The sequence below is a fragment of the Gopherus flavomarginatus genome, chromosome 3 (assembly GCF_025201925.1).
Source record: "Gopherus flavomarginatus isolate rGopFla2 chromosome 3, rGopFla2.mat.asm, whole genome shotgun sequence".
In the NCBI taxonomy this organism is placed as follows: domain Eukaryota; kingdom Metazoa; phylum Chordata; order Testudines; family Testudinidae; genus Gopherus; species Gopherus flavomarginatus.
This window is the reverse complement of record NC_066619.1, coordinates 112,735,798-112,753,185: the sequence shown is the minus strand read 5'-3', so window position 1 is coordinate 112,753,185 and position 17,388 is coordinate 112,735,798. Positions and strand designations below refer to the sequence as shown.

Here is a 17,388-nt window from a genome sequence, read left to right as displayed (position 1 = left end):
TGTTCTAAATGTAAATGCACGATGAAGTGTTGAGATGTGTTGTGAAATAATTCATATTTTTAAAATATTTAGTGTGAATTTGTTGCTCACAAAATGGCAAGCATTACTGCAGTAACTAGACTAACAGCTAGGTGCTGGCAAACTACAAACAGTTGTCAGTGTACCCCAATGCTATTTTGCAACAGCCTTGCTATTCCAGTTCTAGGTCTGCCATTAATGCCGAACAATTTGCTGACTGACAAAGAGTCAGTACAGGTTAGGATGTTCCCACTAAATCCCCTTTCATTTGTGACTTGAGTCATAATTTGAACCTTTACGTGAGTGGATAGCTGGCTGAGATGGCCCCGGAAGAAAAGTGCTTGCAAAAGATTGCTTCATCAGCTAATATAGAGCTGACATAAAGACTTTTCTCTGGTCCTTCACCCAATTCCAAGCGTAGAAGTGTGGGTCGGGGTGTGAATAGTGTGCTCTCCTCTCTGGCTATACTGGCCTGGCAGAGCATCCTACAGAGTGAGTGGTTTAAGGCCAGTATGTTATACCAGGAGCCAAGCCCAGAGTTCAGGTGATACAAAGGTGGCAGTAAACCTTTACATTCTTTTTGTGCATATATATATATATATACCAGCTAAGCAAGAAACCTGCTGATGCTCTCGACATTGTAGTTTGATCAGTCATGTGTATGTTGCAATCAGTAAACATCTAGCAGGAATGCATTGGTGTTAGCAAAATACAAATTGCTTAAGTATGTTAAAAAAAACAACTTCCATAGACCTCTGGCAAATATGTAGCTGCACTTTGTTAAACCTCATCTTCACTATGTGACAAAAATGAAATTGGGGAAAAGTAGCACCACTGCTGATAACTATCTGATTCATACACATTGCTTTGACATCATGACATCAAACTGTTAGGAGTGTTTCTTTAGTCACTAGTTCCTTCTCACTAAGATGAACGGTGTGTTTTGTTGGCCCATTAGCAAGATTGTAATGCTTGAAACACACACGATGATAATAACTCCCCTCTAATTATCAAGTTGTAAGAAGCAGCTCACTGGTAATTTCAAAATTTAATTGCTTAATCACTGATTTGAGAAACAATCCCTTGTTTGTAAATAGAGCAGAGACTGCCGGAAGCTGGGTCCACCTGCAGAGGGAGAGGTGGTCCAAGTGAAGTGGCCTGATGGAAAACTGTACGGGGCAAAATATCTGGGAGCAAATGTAGCTCACATGTATCAGGTGAGTGCCCATATTTTTTTATTATGTGCATATTAGGAATTTTCTTTCAAATGTCTTCATGTTTATTACAAATAACCCATTCCATATCAAAAGTAGACTGGCCGTGCCACAGTTTTAAAGTTCTGGAAGGCAGGGATATAGTTAAGTACTGACTCTTAAACAGTAATGCCTTTACCTTATCAAATAGAGCTTTCCCCAATTGTTTGCAATGACTGAGCTGCTGCTGTAGCTAATTATTGCTATGTACAATCTTGTAACTTTAAAATTCCAAAGGAAGAGAGTGTATCATTTTATAGGAAGTCAGGGTTATTCAATGGACCACATCCTATAAAACAAAACTTCAGTATATTATGTTGTTCTCTCTATGTTGTTTGCTTTTATTAAGCATTCGTAGCCATTTAATTAATGGTATAACTGGGCACCTGACTTTAATGAGCTAACAAAGTTTCAGAAAAAGGGATGAGAGAAAGGACAATGAAAAACATAGTTTCAATAGACACATTTTCAGCTGTTCAATGAGGCAATCTTATATTAACTAACATGTACATTAAGGCGTGTTATAAACTTTAGAGAGAAAGGAGAACTCAGTACTGTGGACAAGACTAAAGAGCTCAGTCCTGATTTCAGGGACAGAATAATTGTTTGTTTTCAAAAGCGCATGTCTCTGAGAAAAAGCAGTCAGCAGCGTTGAGTACCCAAGTGCATGGTAGAAACTACAGTAAACCAACCACAATAATAATAACACTTTGGGAAAAATAAGAATATAACAAGACCTCTGCACAGCCCCAGGGGTGCGTGTACCCCTGGTTGAGAACTGCTGGGCTAGATCCTCCATGCCTCAAACTGGACATATGGGGTTCAGATTCTCTTGTGTGGTATGGCTGCCCAGTGCCACACTACCAGTGTAATCTGGACCTAAAGCCCATTTAACAGAGCCAGGAAAAATCACCCCAACATCAGAGTGATTCTTTGGTGGACTACAGTGAATGTAGACCATTCACCTCTCTCCTCTGTGCTGCCATAGTGGCTTGGAAAAAGAGGCATTGTCTAAGGGGGCCGGGGCGTGGGCAATGATAGCAGTGTCCCAACACCATACTGATCATTGGGTATATTTTTGATTCCTTGTCACTATTTACAGCATGGGTTAAGTTCAAGAAGGCTTCAAGCTACTCTAATATGCATGGAGACCAGTCCTGCACATGTTAGCAGTAGAATCAGGGAGTGTGAAGATGCACTGTAAGACATCTTTGAAACCCCATCCTCTAACCTGGGCTTTGTGCAGTTCAGTGACATACCAGGATGTGGCCCAGGTCCTTTATGATGGAGTTAAAATTACTTCTCTTAAGGATTTTAATAGTTCACAGCTCTGTATCTTGGCTGTTGCTACTGTATGTACTCTAGGAGAGTCCCGGAAAGCTTTTCAGCTGTGCACAATTAATCTGAGAAATTCAGTTTGTTTGAATGTTTTGATTTGAAACCTACAAGGCAACATTTTAATGTGAACAGCAAACCCTATATTTTTGTACGTGCATTGTGCTAATTGTGCTTCTTGTCAAGGTTCTTTTAGAAGTATATGTATTTCAGTGTATATTTTCACATCATTTATGCCTAATCCTGCAACCCTGACTCCTGCATATAGCTGTTATTCAGGTAGTTCCATTGAAGCCATATGAGCTTGCAGGATTGGGCCCTGTGTAAGTTTTTTGAAAAGTAGTTTTAAATTAAAGTTTCTGAAGGAACTCAAAGTACAGTTGTAGATAGTAGCAGACATTCATCTCTTATAGGTGAAGGATTCCAGGGATGGATGGTGGGGGGCGGGGGGAGGAGGGCGGAAGCGTCTCAAAAAGCATAAGTGGTTAGAAGGCTGAGGATTTTAGCATTCCCTGCACCTACCTGCATTTCCTTTCTCATTTTCTGCTAAAGGGGTTCATGTTGGATTAAATCTAAACCTAAGCATGATAAAGCTTTTCATCTTCTGAACAGAGCATTTTAAAGAAATTCTATCAGATTCAATATAATTCTGTTAACTGGCATTTCCCTGAGTGTCACTCATACCTCCTGTCTTTTGATGTAGTCTTCCACAACCTTGAAACATAGCATAGTAAAGTTAATTTATACCACTTGGGAAATTAGAAGCAAACATAAGCAACATAATGACATCTTAATGTGTGATAAAGTGATGTTGTATATGTTGGTGTTCTTTAGCATTCCTAATCGAATACATTTGTACTTTTATATACAAATTTCAACATTGGTAGTGCAGTCCTTTTGCAAGTTACTCTACAGCTGTGTCTATGCTTGTGACCGTGCATGGTGAGATGTACATTGTTGTGTCATGACTCCTATTGTCCCCATCTGAAGCCCTGAAGCACGTTCCGGAAGGACAGAGTAGTGTGAGACAGCTGGCATGCCTGAAGGATGTGGGCATATTCATGCCTCCCTTGTGCCATGGCCCTGTACCTGTTCTACAGTACCGTGTAGATGGGGGTAAAGCTCATGCACCAGGTCATGAGTATCGATAGTCCTCCAAGGCCATTCCCACAATGCATTGATCCTTTTGCCATCTGACCCTTACCCAAATGTATATAGGTAATAGCAATCTGTGCTGAGCATTTAAGATCAATTCTACTGTGAACTGGTTTGATCAGCACTGGTGATCTCAGATCATGTTCCAAGAGCTGCCTCGTAGGCTCTGAAGCACACTCACGTGCTGATTAATATGTGGTCAGACCAGGCCGTCCTCCACAATTTAATGCATACTGGCAGGAACATATGCCTGTACCAGGAGATTTTACAGAGGCTGAAGGAGGCAGGCATTCACTGGACCCCATTCCTGTGCTGGGAGCACATGGAGCACCTCAGGCTCCTGTACCAGAGTGTGAAGGACTCCAACATTTGCTGTAGGAGAGGAACATGACACATGCCCATATTACGATGAGCTCCAAGGCTGTGAATATCAAGCCTGAAGTGACTCATGATTCTATCCTCACCCACCGGCTTCATCATATGATGGGACACTGATGAGGGACAGGGTGAGGAGGCAGCAGGGACCTCAGAGGAAGTCCTGGAGGGGGACCTGGAGAAAGAGGAACACAGTAGTCAACACCTCTACCCGATGGACTTGACTGAGGAAGTCCCCCTTGAGGAGGACCCTAAGCCATCACAGGAATTGGAATCCAAGGCTGGTAAGTTACAGTACACCCCCACATTCCTTGTAAATAGCCCCTCTTGCACTAGTAATACATGCCTGATGCTGACCCCCACACCTTGTCCCCACTCCACCCCTACATGGTCCCCAAGCAAGACACAGCTGTAAATCAATTATTAATTTAAATCCTGTGAACCATTATAAAGCGTTTATAAAGCTATAGAAAATGATTAATAAGCAGTCACTGTGCCCCTGTGTCTGTGCATTTCTCATCCAGGACTGTGAATAGCAATAGGCTGGGCTATGTAGACCAGAGGGAAAGGAAGGGACAGAGGAAGGGCGCAAGTTATGAAGGGACCCAGGTTAGGAAAGAACAATATTATGACATTTATGTTTGTTCAAAGACCCCAAACTACCCACCCCCTGCAAATAGGAGCCTCGTGAAAGGGGTGTGGGTGTGGATGGTGTCTGGGGTGTGGGCCCGCTTATGTCTGGGAAGAGAATGGTGAAATCAGAGCAGTCCTTTCTCCTTGTGACCATTGCAAATGTTTATTACCATTCCCAGTCCCTGGTGAGTGGTCCCTCTCCATGCTGAGCCACTCTGCAGAAGCTGGGAGAAGTGGGGGTGGGTGAAGCATTCCCTCCAGCAGTTCCACAGACACAATGCTGTGTCCCTTAGTGACTGGCTTTTGGTGTTAATCCAAAAGTTTGGAGAAGAGTATGCATTTATAGTGCTACTCTCTGTTTTCCAATCCCTTTCCGTATTGCTCACTGGACACAGGCCAGACTTTCTGGCAATGCATAGAGAGTTAGGAGCTGGATGGATATTTTTGGTGGTTCTCCTTTTTTATGGGAAATCGATAGAATCATAGATTATCAGGGTTGGAAGGGATCTCAGGAGGTCATCTAGTCCAACCCCTCTGCTCAAAGCAGGACCACTTCATCTGCTAGCTGAGAATACAGTCAATTTCCTTTGAATTGCCTTCAAGTTTTGTAAGCATAATTCCACAGATTTTTGGTGTAGCAGAAATTCAAGCTCGTTCTTCAGGTTTTATGGCAGGGCAAATGTGCTTGGTCCACCTTCCTAGCTCGCCTGTCCTCTCTACTCAGCAATGTAGGGGGTCATCATCAGCAGAAACATCTCTCTGGCATAGGTGACTGGATGTTTCCACAGACCTGGAAAACCACTTCTCTTCTCCATTCTGGTACTTTGAATACTGCCATGTTCTCCAAATGATAGCCAGCCTTTTAAAGAATATATAGGTAACTAGTAATGTAAATCCTGAAAGGACTCAAACCACACTGCAGCTGACCCCTTGATGCACTACAGTGCAACCTTTTCATAGCAGTACTGCAGGGTATCTTGCTGTTTTTACCCTCAGCTCCTGCCTTCTGGGAAGCAAAAGTAGTCAGAAGGAAGGAGGCTATAACAGTAGCATTTTTGGGATGCTAAAATGTATCAATATTGTGTCTTTTGGAAGCACAGTTACCTTGCAAGATGTGTGTACATGGGGGTTCCTTAGGTTCCTGCAAAGGAGAAATGAAATATAACACCAGCCTTGTCTTCTACTTGTCAGGACATTCCTGATGCTGGCAGGGAACCCGTTCTGCCAGGAGGGCAGAAAGAACACCGCAGAGATAGCAGAGGCAAATGGAGAAGGACCATGCGTTGACAGGAGAAGTCAGGAGCAGCAGAGTTCCTTAGGGCTAGGGAGGATTGGGGTCTTAGGAAGAGTCATTCATGAGCTGGTTCATGGAGTGGGAGCATGCCCATAGGGAATGGGACCATTCACTCATGCAGTCCCTAGTACAGCTGGTGGCAGAATACTTTTGGGGCCTGTCCGCCACTGGGCTTCTGCTTCCTTCCAGAACAGGCAGCACGTCCTCCTCCTGCCACTTCTCCTCTTCCTCCAGCTGTTGACCAGGCTGCTCCTGAGGTGGTGAACTCCACCACCACCTCTGCCGGGGAGGAGCATGCTGGATACCTGGCACACCAGACTCTGTCAGCACCCAAAACTCTGCACAGGGGAACTCCCCAAAGCCTGCTAGTGAGGAACAATAAGCCCAATCCAGTCCCTATAGCCAGTCTTTGTTTACCCCCATTCAGGATACCTCTCTGCCCACCCGCGCAATATTCCACAGTCTTTTCCCCTCTTCTCTGGGAGGGAAAGGGCAAGAAGACATGTCCTCAAACACTAATGTTTGCCCAGTTTCAGGGAATTGTACTATTTTTATTTTTGTTAATTTGTCTCTGTTACAAACTGTTTTAGTTCTTTGTTTGATGTACGTTTGTAAATGAAAGTTACCATTCACTTACTTGTGTGTGCAGCTCACTTTGTGAGTATGATCAGTGTGATATTTTCCATGTTAGGGATGGGTCAGCAGGATTTACGACATGTGACTGTGATTTCTGCAAAATGTCTTGTGCCAAAGAAATGCAATGAATTCTGTCCCTCCTATGTCACCTTCAGCCCCCAGTCACGAATTTCCTAGTGTTAAAAAAAAAAAAAAAAAAAAAAAAAAAGTTTGTTACAGTGAACTAAACTGTGAAGTAACTGTTGCTGTCCAAAGCACCAGAATGAAAAAACAGAAAAGAAGTTAACTGAACCATCTTTATGGCTTTGTTAATGACTTAATTGACAAAACAGACAAAGGAAACAAAAGTAAATTAACAGTATAGATATCTGACACTGAACCGTGCTTTTCTCTCAACCTCACCAAATAGTCACTGCTTGATGCACAGAAGTACTCGTGCATAGCACCTGATAAATGCTGTGAGCAAGGATGTCAGAAAACACTGTGAAGAAGGAATGTGTGAAGCCCATCCCAAAATCTTACAGGACTGTTTTTAAATTACTTTAACAATCCTTAATTACTCCCCATAAAGCAGCCTGAAAGCGAGTTGTTAACATGCAACAAGAGCGTTGCTCAAAGATGGCGATACAGTGCCTATACGTTCTCCACAGCACAAAACCACAGCCAGAGGTGTTAACTTTGTGTGCCCTCACCCAGTTGTCTGCTTTCAGTTATGACATTACCATTGGCTGTAGGGGATCGAAACTCACTGAAGTATGTCGCTGGACAATCAAGTAGCAATGATCTATTGAGCTTTTTCAGCAGTACCATGACGTCAAAATAGTGTCCCTCAGCACTTTCCCAGGTCACTTTGTGGCTCTACGCTGCTCTACAACGTACGACAAAATAGCATCACAAATTTCCATTGCTACCTGGGAACTGTGAGCAGTGTGCACCTGGGTGGGATCTAGCTCCCTGTACAGGCTTTATAAACCAGATCTGCCCTGTGCCCAGTAGCTCTGGGAGTATTCTCTTTTAGCCTCGCATACATTGTGCAAGGTGCAGCATGCCATGATAATGCAAACTGTGTTGGCTACCTTGGCATTCAGTTGTGTTTGCAGGCATTGCCAATGAGCTGTCAGAGTCCCAAAGGCATTCCCCTGCCATACTGCAGCTACTCAGGGTATAGATGAATTCCCTTTTTCTTGGGTCAGTGATGTTGGAAAGAGCTTCACGAGCCAAGTTAGGAGTGCATATGCAGGGTCCCTCCGCATAACTATGGGAACAGAACCTCTGCAGAGCCATGGCATTTCTGGGGAATAAAATCCCTTCGCTCCCCCTCCCTCCCCCCACTGTGCAATCCTGACCTCCTGAGCACCCTGGCGTCATGGACCTTTCCCCATATGTCCAACATTAGTCTCATGAACTGACTTTGGTGGTCCACTGAGTCTTGGAGAACAAGTGAATAGTAAATATTTTGGTTCACATATTCACTCTCCCCTTTCAGTGGGCAAAGTACTGGGATGTGTGTTCTATCGATGGCCCCTGCACCATTCAGAAACCCCATCTTCTGATATCCTGCTATAATTTAAGGGACTTTGGATATGGCAGCCACGCCTGAGTAGATTCCAGTATTGGTATTGTGGCAAACCTGTACAACCACCACTCTGACAGTCGACTTCCCAACCCCAACTGGGTTGTAACTGACCAATAGTTGTCAGAAGTTGCCAGCTTCCAAAGGGCAATAACCACCTGTTTCTGTACTGCTATGAGATTCTGAGAACAAGTGATCTGGTGCTAGAGGATTGGTGCAAGCTGCTTGCACAACTCCATGAAGGTCTGCTTCCATAATATCACTTCTGCAGCCACAGGTCATCATTCCAGCTTTCCAAGATGAGGTGGTTCCACCACACGATTGTGGTTCTCCGGTACCAGAAGCAACAATCCACCTATAGCCATGCCATGGCAATCCCAGCATTCAACACATCTTTTCCTTGCAACCCCAGTGGATTTTCATATGCTCTCTTGGTCAGCCATTTTCAATGTCTCAAATTTTCCTGGATGCATTCCATCCAGTACTGGACCACATGAACATTTGTCGCAGGAGCAGAATTACATCATCATGGACTTGCTGCATTTCTTCAATGCAGTTAAGCAGAAGAAGACATAATTGAGAGCCGCTATCACAAAATGCGGCATACAGTACCAGCAACACACAACAAGGCAGTTCTCAGAGTGTCTCCTTGGACACACAGGACTCTCTGATACTGCCGCTCGAATGGCAGCGCTATCGTCATGTCCTGAAAAGGGCAGTGTGGGCATGGGGTATATATGCATGTCATATGTCCATGCTCAGCACATTGTATCTGGACACTCAGCAAGGGTATGGGATACATGTACTATCAGTGCACGGACAAGTACCCAGGGCAACGCACAAGTGTAGACATAGCCTAACTGGTGATTATTTTCTGGCTATAATTCTTAACTCTTCACGGTGTTTCTTGGTGGTGGTTCTTTAGTCTCCTTCCTAAAAGTAACAATAGATGACTATTTAACTCAAATGTTTGATCTCTCTGTAGATAATCTGTCTATTGTTGGAGAGTGCCTGAGGATTGCAAACAATGAGTTTATATTTTTCTAAAATTCTCATGTGTCAAATTAGGTTGAGTTTGAAGATGGTTCTCAGATAGCTATGAAGAGGGAAGAGATCTACACATTAGATGAAGAGCTGCCTAAACGAGTGAAAGCCCGTTTCGTAAGTATTTACAAATACAAATGTTCTAATATTAATTTACTTGAAGGACTTCAAACCGAGCTGTGACTTTATTCTGAATTAGTCCTTTATACTTCAAAAGGATTTTTGTGAAGAGTCAGTGCTAGTGTAGCTATCCAAATTCCTACAAGTAGCAAAAGTGTGCTGTCATAAACAGATAGTTAAGGGTTAATGTCTCTTTTACCTGTAAAAGGTTAACAAACAGGGAACCAAACACCTGATCAGAGGACCAATCAGGAAACAAGATACTTTCAAATCTCGGTGGGGGGAAGCCTTTGTTTGTGTTTGTTGGGTTTTGCTTTGTTCTCTCTGGGTCCTGGAAGGGACTAGACGTGCAACCAGGTTTCTTGCCAATCTCTCTGCTACAGTCTCTTATATATTCAGAATAGTGAGTATTTAGTAAGAAAGGCGGTTATAGTCTTTTGATTGTTTTCTGTATTTGCAAATGTGTAGTTTGCTGGAAGTATTTTAAATTGTATTTCTGCTGGAGGAAGCTTTTTCTCCAGTTTCTATAAGCTGACAGACCCTGTTACTTTTACCATCTAAATTACAGGGATAACTTTTACCTTTTCCTTTCTTTTTTTATTAAAAGTTTTTTGTTTTTAAGACCTGTTTGATTTTTTCCCCTTGTTGAGGCTCAAGGGAATTGAGTCTGTACTTAACAGGGAAGGTGAAGGGCGGGGAGAAGGAGGAATCCCTTTGTTTTAGATTCACGGAGCTTAAATCTGTATTGCCTCTAGGTGAGGGAGAAAGGGGAGGGGGGGAAAGGACATTCCTCCCTGTTTTAAGATTCAAGGAGTTTGAATCACAGTAATCTTCCAGGGTAACCCAGGGAGGGAAATCCTAGGAGAGGCAATGGTGAGGAAAGGGGTTTACTTTCCTTGTGTTTAGATCCAGGGGGTCTGGGTCTTGGGGGTCCCCAGGGAAGGTTTTGTGGGGACCAGAGTGTATCAGGCACTGGAATTGGTGGCAGCTTATCAGATCTAAGCAGGTAATTTAGCTGAGAGGAATTCATGCTGGTACCCCAATTTTTGGACTCTAAGGTTCAGATTGGGGAAAGATACTATGACGTGCACTGGCCAGTCAGACTGGTTTACTGCTCTGTTAATACAGCCAAATACTGTAATCAAACACACATCTTGACTGCTGACAGGGACATCTTGGTAGAACATCTGTCAGAGCATGAAGGATTAAGTAAGAACATCTCGTGTTGACAGATGAACTGTTCTTTCCATACCCTTATCAAATATAAGCTCTTTATGTACATTTTCCAAATTCTCAAAGTTTATAATTCTAAAAGCACAAATTTAACCAAAAACAACAAAGAACCTGATCCAAATCCCATTAAAGTCAATGGCAGGACTCCCATTGACTACAGTGGAGTTTTAATTGGACTCCAAGCTCTCAAATACTTTCCCAGCTCTTGCATAAATTCCAGCTGGTATGCAGCAATCAGTTATTCCAACACAGTACCGTATGTAAAATTCACACAACACCATAAGAACAGAACTCCTTTAAGACTAAGACATGCTGCATTCCAACATACAGGTATTGGAGGAGAGAGAAGGTTTGTATTACCGAAGTTTGGCATGAATTTTAAATGTTGTACAGTCCTATATCAGTTACTCAGAGGGTCAAATACTCAGACTCAGAGACATCATGTTCTTCATCTCATTTGCATATAACACACACTGCTCTGTTTCTCAGCAGTCCACTCAAAATCATACACTGCTAGTTAACTTAGTCATTTTTTAATGTGTAAAATGGAAGCATACAGACTAAAAAAACTTATAATATTTAAATTTGACAGCTAATGAATAAAATATCCATATTGTATTTAAAGATAATGTGAACATATCTGTAAACGAGAACAGCAGCACTGTGTGTTTCTTATTGCAAATAAGATGTGTACTTGCACATACCATCCCTACTCTCACATGCATTGTATGAGATTAACCATATGGAAACTAGGTGATTCCCAGGGGATGAGAGGTGGTGGTCATCTAGGGAATGTCTATTTAAGTGAAGTAGGGGCAATCAGACAGGAGGCTCTGGGGTGTGGCTGAGGGAGGGTTTCTTGCAGCTGGAAAATGGAGACAGGTCAGGATTCTTTGGAGAAGCAAATCCTAACCTTATATTCGCCTCCACTACTTCCTCAGCATGCCCACCTGACATGAGCTGCTTCTCCATGTTGCCAGTTCTCAGCCGCAGCCTGAAGCATGTGCATGGCACGTATTGGAAGGTGCGGTTGGAGTAAGAAGTGACATGGAGCTGGCACCATGTCTGAGAGGGGAGCTGGGCCTGGCAGCTGGGGAGAGGACGAGAAGGATGAAGTTGTCTCTTTGCTATGAAGTGCTTTTCCAGGAAGGTGGCATATCTCACTCAGGAGAGCAAGAGGGGAGCAAGAAGGCAATAAGAGTGGGGAGGGGCAGAGCTCCTTCTGCCAGGGATGTTCGGAAGTCAAATTCTAGACGTTCACACCTCAGGGCCAGTTTACTTCAGAGGAGTACACTTGTCCTTCTGTGTGCTAAGGCTTAAGATAGATGGTTCTTGAAAAAATTAACAAACAAGCCACCTGGGTGAGTACAATTGGTTGTTTTTCATTATATTCAGAAAAGGCCCCATTGCCTCCTGTTGTTTTATAGAGTATATGTAACAGGAGTTTAGAATTAACTAGAGATACTGTAAATCTGTTTTATTGATGCACTTGACTAAGAACAACAATATAGATGTGGCTGGTTTTTGTTATTCTTTTAAAATAGTCGCATTTTTATAGATCAATATTTTACTTTCGCTTGTGACACCATTAACTTTTTAGTGGAATTGGGTATTATTTTATAACATGAAATTTAGACTATTAAATTTAACAAACTCCAGAAACAAAATGCTTGCTATTGATGAGAAGTGCAGTTTTCCCGCAGTGGCAAGTCTGATGTGGTTTCTCTGTTGTTAACTTGGGCTTCACAAACGTACAGCCCAGTACTCAAGGTGCTGAGTGCATCTTCGATGTACAAGTCCATGGAACTCAGTTGGAACTCATCTGAGTACCCTCAAGTCAGAGGTTACTCAACTCCTTGCAGGACTAGTCCCATGGTTTATAATGTTGGTTCCACCCTTTCTGTTAAACTGCTAGGGATATATGATGATCTCTTCATCTTAAAGGGTTTGATCCCATGCCACTGATGTTCATGGGAGTTTTGCTACTGGCTTCAGCAGTGGGCCCTAAAATTCCTGTCATTTGTCACTGTCATTATTTTTTCAATAGCTAGACATTTGCCGTTTCAGTTTTTGCCCTCTTTTTTTTTTTTTTTTTTTTACATTTTCCAGCACCAGCTGAACTCATGACTCTCTTTCCACACAAGCCATGCAATTGTACAGGGCATCTTTTTAATAGTCAGCATCATACAGTCCCTTACATTTAAAACTAGACTGGATAAAATGCTAGATAATATACATTACTGTTGGGAAGAAACCTACACTGGCAGATGGATGAACTGAACCCAATATGATCTTTCCCATCTCTCATTTCTGTGATTCTGTGATCTTTTGACACAATGAAATCCAACAGCTAGAGTCAGTCAAATGAATTTTAAGAAACCCCACAAACGTGTGGAACTAAACACTGCAAAGTGAGTTTAAAAAAATAAGTTCAATATTTATTTAACATGAATGGATTTTCTTAGAAACACTATCATAAAACTGCGTGTTCTGAAGCACTGATGACTTCAGAATGATGTAATTTTCTGGGTTAGCCCCTAAAATTATCTTCAGCTTGTCTAAACCAAAGGTGTCTGTGCTTTCATGTGCCTGCCCTGGAGGGAGTCAGAATGTGATTTCCTCTGTGAAACTGAAGAGGTAATTAATGTCTGTTTTTAGTCGACAGCCTCCGACATGAGATTTGAAGACACATTTTATGGAGCAGATATTATCCAGGGAGAAAAGAAGAGACAGAGGGTACTGAGTTCCCGGTTTAAGAATGAATACGTGGATGACCCTGGGTACCGCACCTTTTTGAAAAGCTCGTTCCAGAAGAAATGCCAGAAGGGACTATAAAGGAAGCAACAAAGGAATAAACCCACACACACTACAGGGAAGTAAACAGATTAAATTTTGGTGGAAAACATACAGAATACATCAGTGCTTGGTTTGAAGATTATATCCCTTCATTACATTAAATCACTGTTGGCTAAAATAAATACTCTGAGTTTTTCAGTGAATTTACCAGTAAATATTTAAAACAATCTCCTACAGTTATCCATGTTAATTTCAAATTGCTCCAGATTTGGTTTTTCTTGTTAATGTATTAAAGGCTATGTATTAATTTTGCATCATGGATTGGAGGAAACAGATTAAGAGGCACTGCAAAATGACATGCCAAAGAAAACTTGGAATACGATCCCGCTTCCATTTAAGTCAGTGGTAAAACTTCCATCGTCTTCTGTGAGAGAAGTATCCACTGCTAGGAAAACCTTAATACATGGCATCCAATAAAGAGGATAAAAATTCTCACCACAATGTCTGCCCCATCATCCTGGAAAACCATAAAGTTTTAATAACAAGATAGGCTCGTGTATTTTCCACAGCCAGGGAAGGACATTCAATTTTTTGTTTTAAAATAGGAGTTTTTATAAAACATTTTAAAAACAAATGCAAGCGTGTGCAGTATTAAAACCTATAAATGCTGTACTTGCGTACTTTGTACAGTGCTTTTACCTTTTTATATCACTACTGCTATCAGTAGGGTTTGATGAGGACTCAGTGTGACTTAGATATTTTTTGGCTTCCAAGGAAGAAATCTTCAGAATAGCAAGGGGGGCGGGGGGCGTGTATATTTAAAGAGGGAGATTTTGGCAATTATTTTTAAAACATGTTTTTCATAATACTTATTAAAATAGCTATTTGTAAAATAAAAATTATTTCATTACGTGTTTGTAAAATTAGAGTTTAAATATACATGCTTAACAGGATAGTTTTAAACTAATATAATATGGTCTTCCTTTTTAAATAATAGTTGGCAAATGTAATAGTGTTTAAAAATAAATGCCCTTTTGCTTACTAATGTTTGTGTCTGCTGATATGATTACCCATCTATACATCTGTGTGAATTAAACAAATCACTGGCAATATGCATGTAAATTCATGAACAGAGCAGACTGTACCTACACAAGACTCAGTACTGATGTAATAATTGATTAAACACTGTATCACGGGCTCATATCTTTTTATTTTCCCCTCTGTCTTGTGATGCTGATCTTATCAGAGGTTGTAGAAACAGGCTGGAAATGCATTCGGGTTTTCTGCTATTTGCCAGAAACACTGGCATGTGTAAAGCCGAAAGGAAGCATTATCAAAATGACATCATCTGTTCTGTGTAAGTTGCCCATTAGCAGGATTTCTGACTGGCTGCCCCAGGAAGAAAACTCTCAGAACCCAATTTAATCTTGAGTGCTGCTGTTTTTCATTGTGCTACTTACAAATGTTCTTATAACTGGGTACGTGGGCCTGGAAAAACACTTTTTGAGACAAACCTGCTCCTTGCTATTGAGAAGCACATATCTTAGTTTCACTGCATCCTTTGCAAGGTTATTCTTAGTCGTATGACTGGACAGCTAAATCTTTTTACTTACTGCATAACATCTCAATTGGAATTTTAATTTTTTGTGTTACATTGACTGCTTTTTTTTATACCATGAAATCACTAAAAATCCCTTTAGTCTCTAAGAAATTGTTTAGCAGTGACAATCATAATGTATTTCTAATTGAGAATGCTTTCTCTTGAGGTTGGAGGGTTTAGTGAATGCTGCCTGGCATATTTCAGAACATCAGAGCTCTTTTTGGCAGATCTGAAGGAAAAGCAGAATTACTAGTACACAGGTCTCATTTGCCACACAGAGCAGGCTTGTATTCAACTTGTCAAGAGCTAAATGCAGGTGACAAGCTATTTAATTATGTACAATCTTGTCATTGTAATTAGAAGATAAGAATGATTTTATTAGCCCTCATGAAGTTTCATGAGACAATAAAATCTTAAAATGCATAAGTATATTGCGAAATTACAGCTACTAGAAAGGCCAGTGTGAGGAAGTGTAGGTGGATAGGAGTCACATGTGGGTTCCATGCCTAGCTCTGCATTAACCTGCTGTGTGACTTCAGTCAATTCACCCCACTTCTGTGAAATGGGGGTCATGATACATCTCTTCCTTTGTAAAGGAGATCTGCAGACTAAAATTGATTAGCAGGAACTAACAATTATTATTTTTAAAAAACATCATTTGCCTGTTTCTTCTCTATTGTGCCCTGGGATTGCTACAGATTTTACTCTAAAAGTCCTGGAAGTCTTATGAATAATTGTCCGGCCTCGTAAACTATATAAAATATCTTGTCTTCCTTGTTCTTGCTTTAATGAAAGTGAATCTGAAATGTAATTATCTTAATTTCAGAAAGCATAAATCAACATTGTAAATTTAAAGAAAGAATGGCATGATGCTAACCCAGAGATCGTGGAACTTCGTTATTATACAATAATGGATAGTTTGAAGATTCTGCAGTAAAAACAATAATGTCATATGGGAATTTTGGATAGAGATGGTATGTCGTAAATGTTCTTCAGATCTGGAAATCAGACCATTTCTCCAGACTAGCTTTATAATAATGATACTGCTTTGCACAGATGGGGAAGAAGATTGTGTTTAAAAACGATGGACTAGGAGTCAAGAGATATGGGTTCTGGGATTGTGACACTGGCCCAGGCACTTAAGTTGACTCAACACCTCTGAAACTTTTTATTTAGCTTCCTAAATATGGATTTAGGTGCTGTCTTTAGGCATCCAAATTTGAAAATGTTGGCATTAATCTTTGTCTGTTTCCCCAGCTGTAAAATTGAGATAATAATTGTCTCAGGTCAGGATGTTGTGAGACTTCACTAATTTATGAACCTCAGATGGAAGGTGTTATATGAATGCAGAGTATGATGATGATGATGATGATAATATAGTGCCTCCCATCTGAGGATCTCAACGCACTTTGCAAACTAATGTAGCCTCACAGCACCCGTGTAAGTATTATATTAGTATTAAAGATGGGAAAACTGAGGAAAGGTGGTTGTCTTCCCTATGTTACACCTTTGTACCGATGGCAGAGTTAGCTGTACAACCTAAGAGCTGAGGCACCCAGTCCTCTGTTTTAAACACTAGTCCCCACTGTCTTTTTATCCTCTCAATAGATGAGACATAGAACAATTGCTTCACATGTTCAAGAATCCTGAATACTGGGTATGGGGCATATATTTACATAAGCAGCAGTGTTTTGACAGACAGTGATAAAAATACTGCGCTTTTACTCATGGCTGTGTTCACATCCATCTCATGAATAACAGGGAAGTGTGCTGTATTTAGATTTATTCTGGTTTGCAAAAGACAATGTTTTAGTAGCAAGGTGGTGATTCCCCAAATTATACTCAAGGCATGATCAAATTAAATGTTTCGTTTATTATTTTTAGATGACTTCTGTTTAATCCAATTTGCATTATATCATCATGATAGGGCAATTCAACCAATGGTTTTTAGTAACAATATGATATACAGTACCATGCTGTGCTACAACACTCTGAAAATTACAGTTAAAAGAAGAAATATGTATATATAGCCCCCTGAAGTTATTCACATTTTGAAGCTTGTATATAATTCCTATCTTGTGTTCTAAAATACAGAAAAGTTAGTACAATGACCTCATATGAATTTATAAACAATATTTTAAAACATAATGGGACAAATTCTGCACTCATTTTCACAAACACAGCCCTCATGATTTCATGTGCTGTGATACTCTCCGTGGAAGAGAAAGTGAGAAAAAAATACAGGTAAGCCAAATATTGCTTGAATGATCAGCTGGCATGGTACTAAATATTCTGCAAAAGTTCTGGTTGATTAGTCAATCCT

The 17,388-nt window shown here is 41.0% G+C and overlaps 1 protein-coding gene across 2 annotated transcripts in view; it reads left to right on the top strand.

Annotated features, from left to right (window-relative positions):
• The window catches only part of KDM4C (lysine demethylase 4C), a 443,189-nt gene extending 428,534 nt beyond the window's left edge, over positions 1-14,655 (top strand). For both annotated transcript variants that reach the window (XM_050943102.1, XM_050943101.1), the window contains 3 exons: positions 1,116-1,235; positions 9,341-9,433; positions 13,328-14,655. In XM_050943102.1, the coding sequence (XP_050799059.1) occupies positions 1,116-1,235; positions 9,341-9,433; positions 13,328-13,504 (390 nt within the window). In that variant the 3' untranslated portion in view covers positions 13,505-14,655. The remainder of the gene's footprint in view (positions 1-1,115; positions 1,236-9,340; positions 9,434-13,327) is intronic.
• Positions 14,656-17,388: the final 2,733 nt, after the last annotated feature.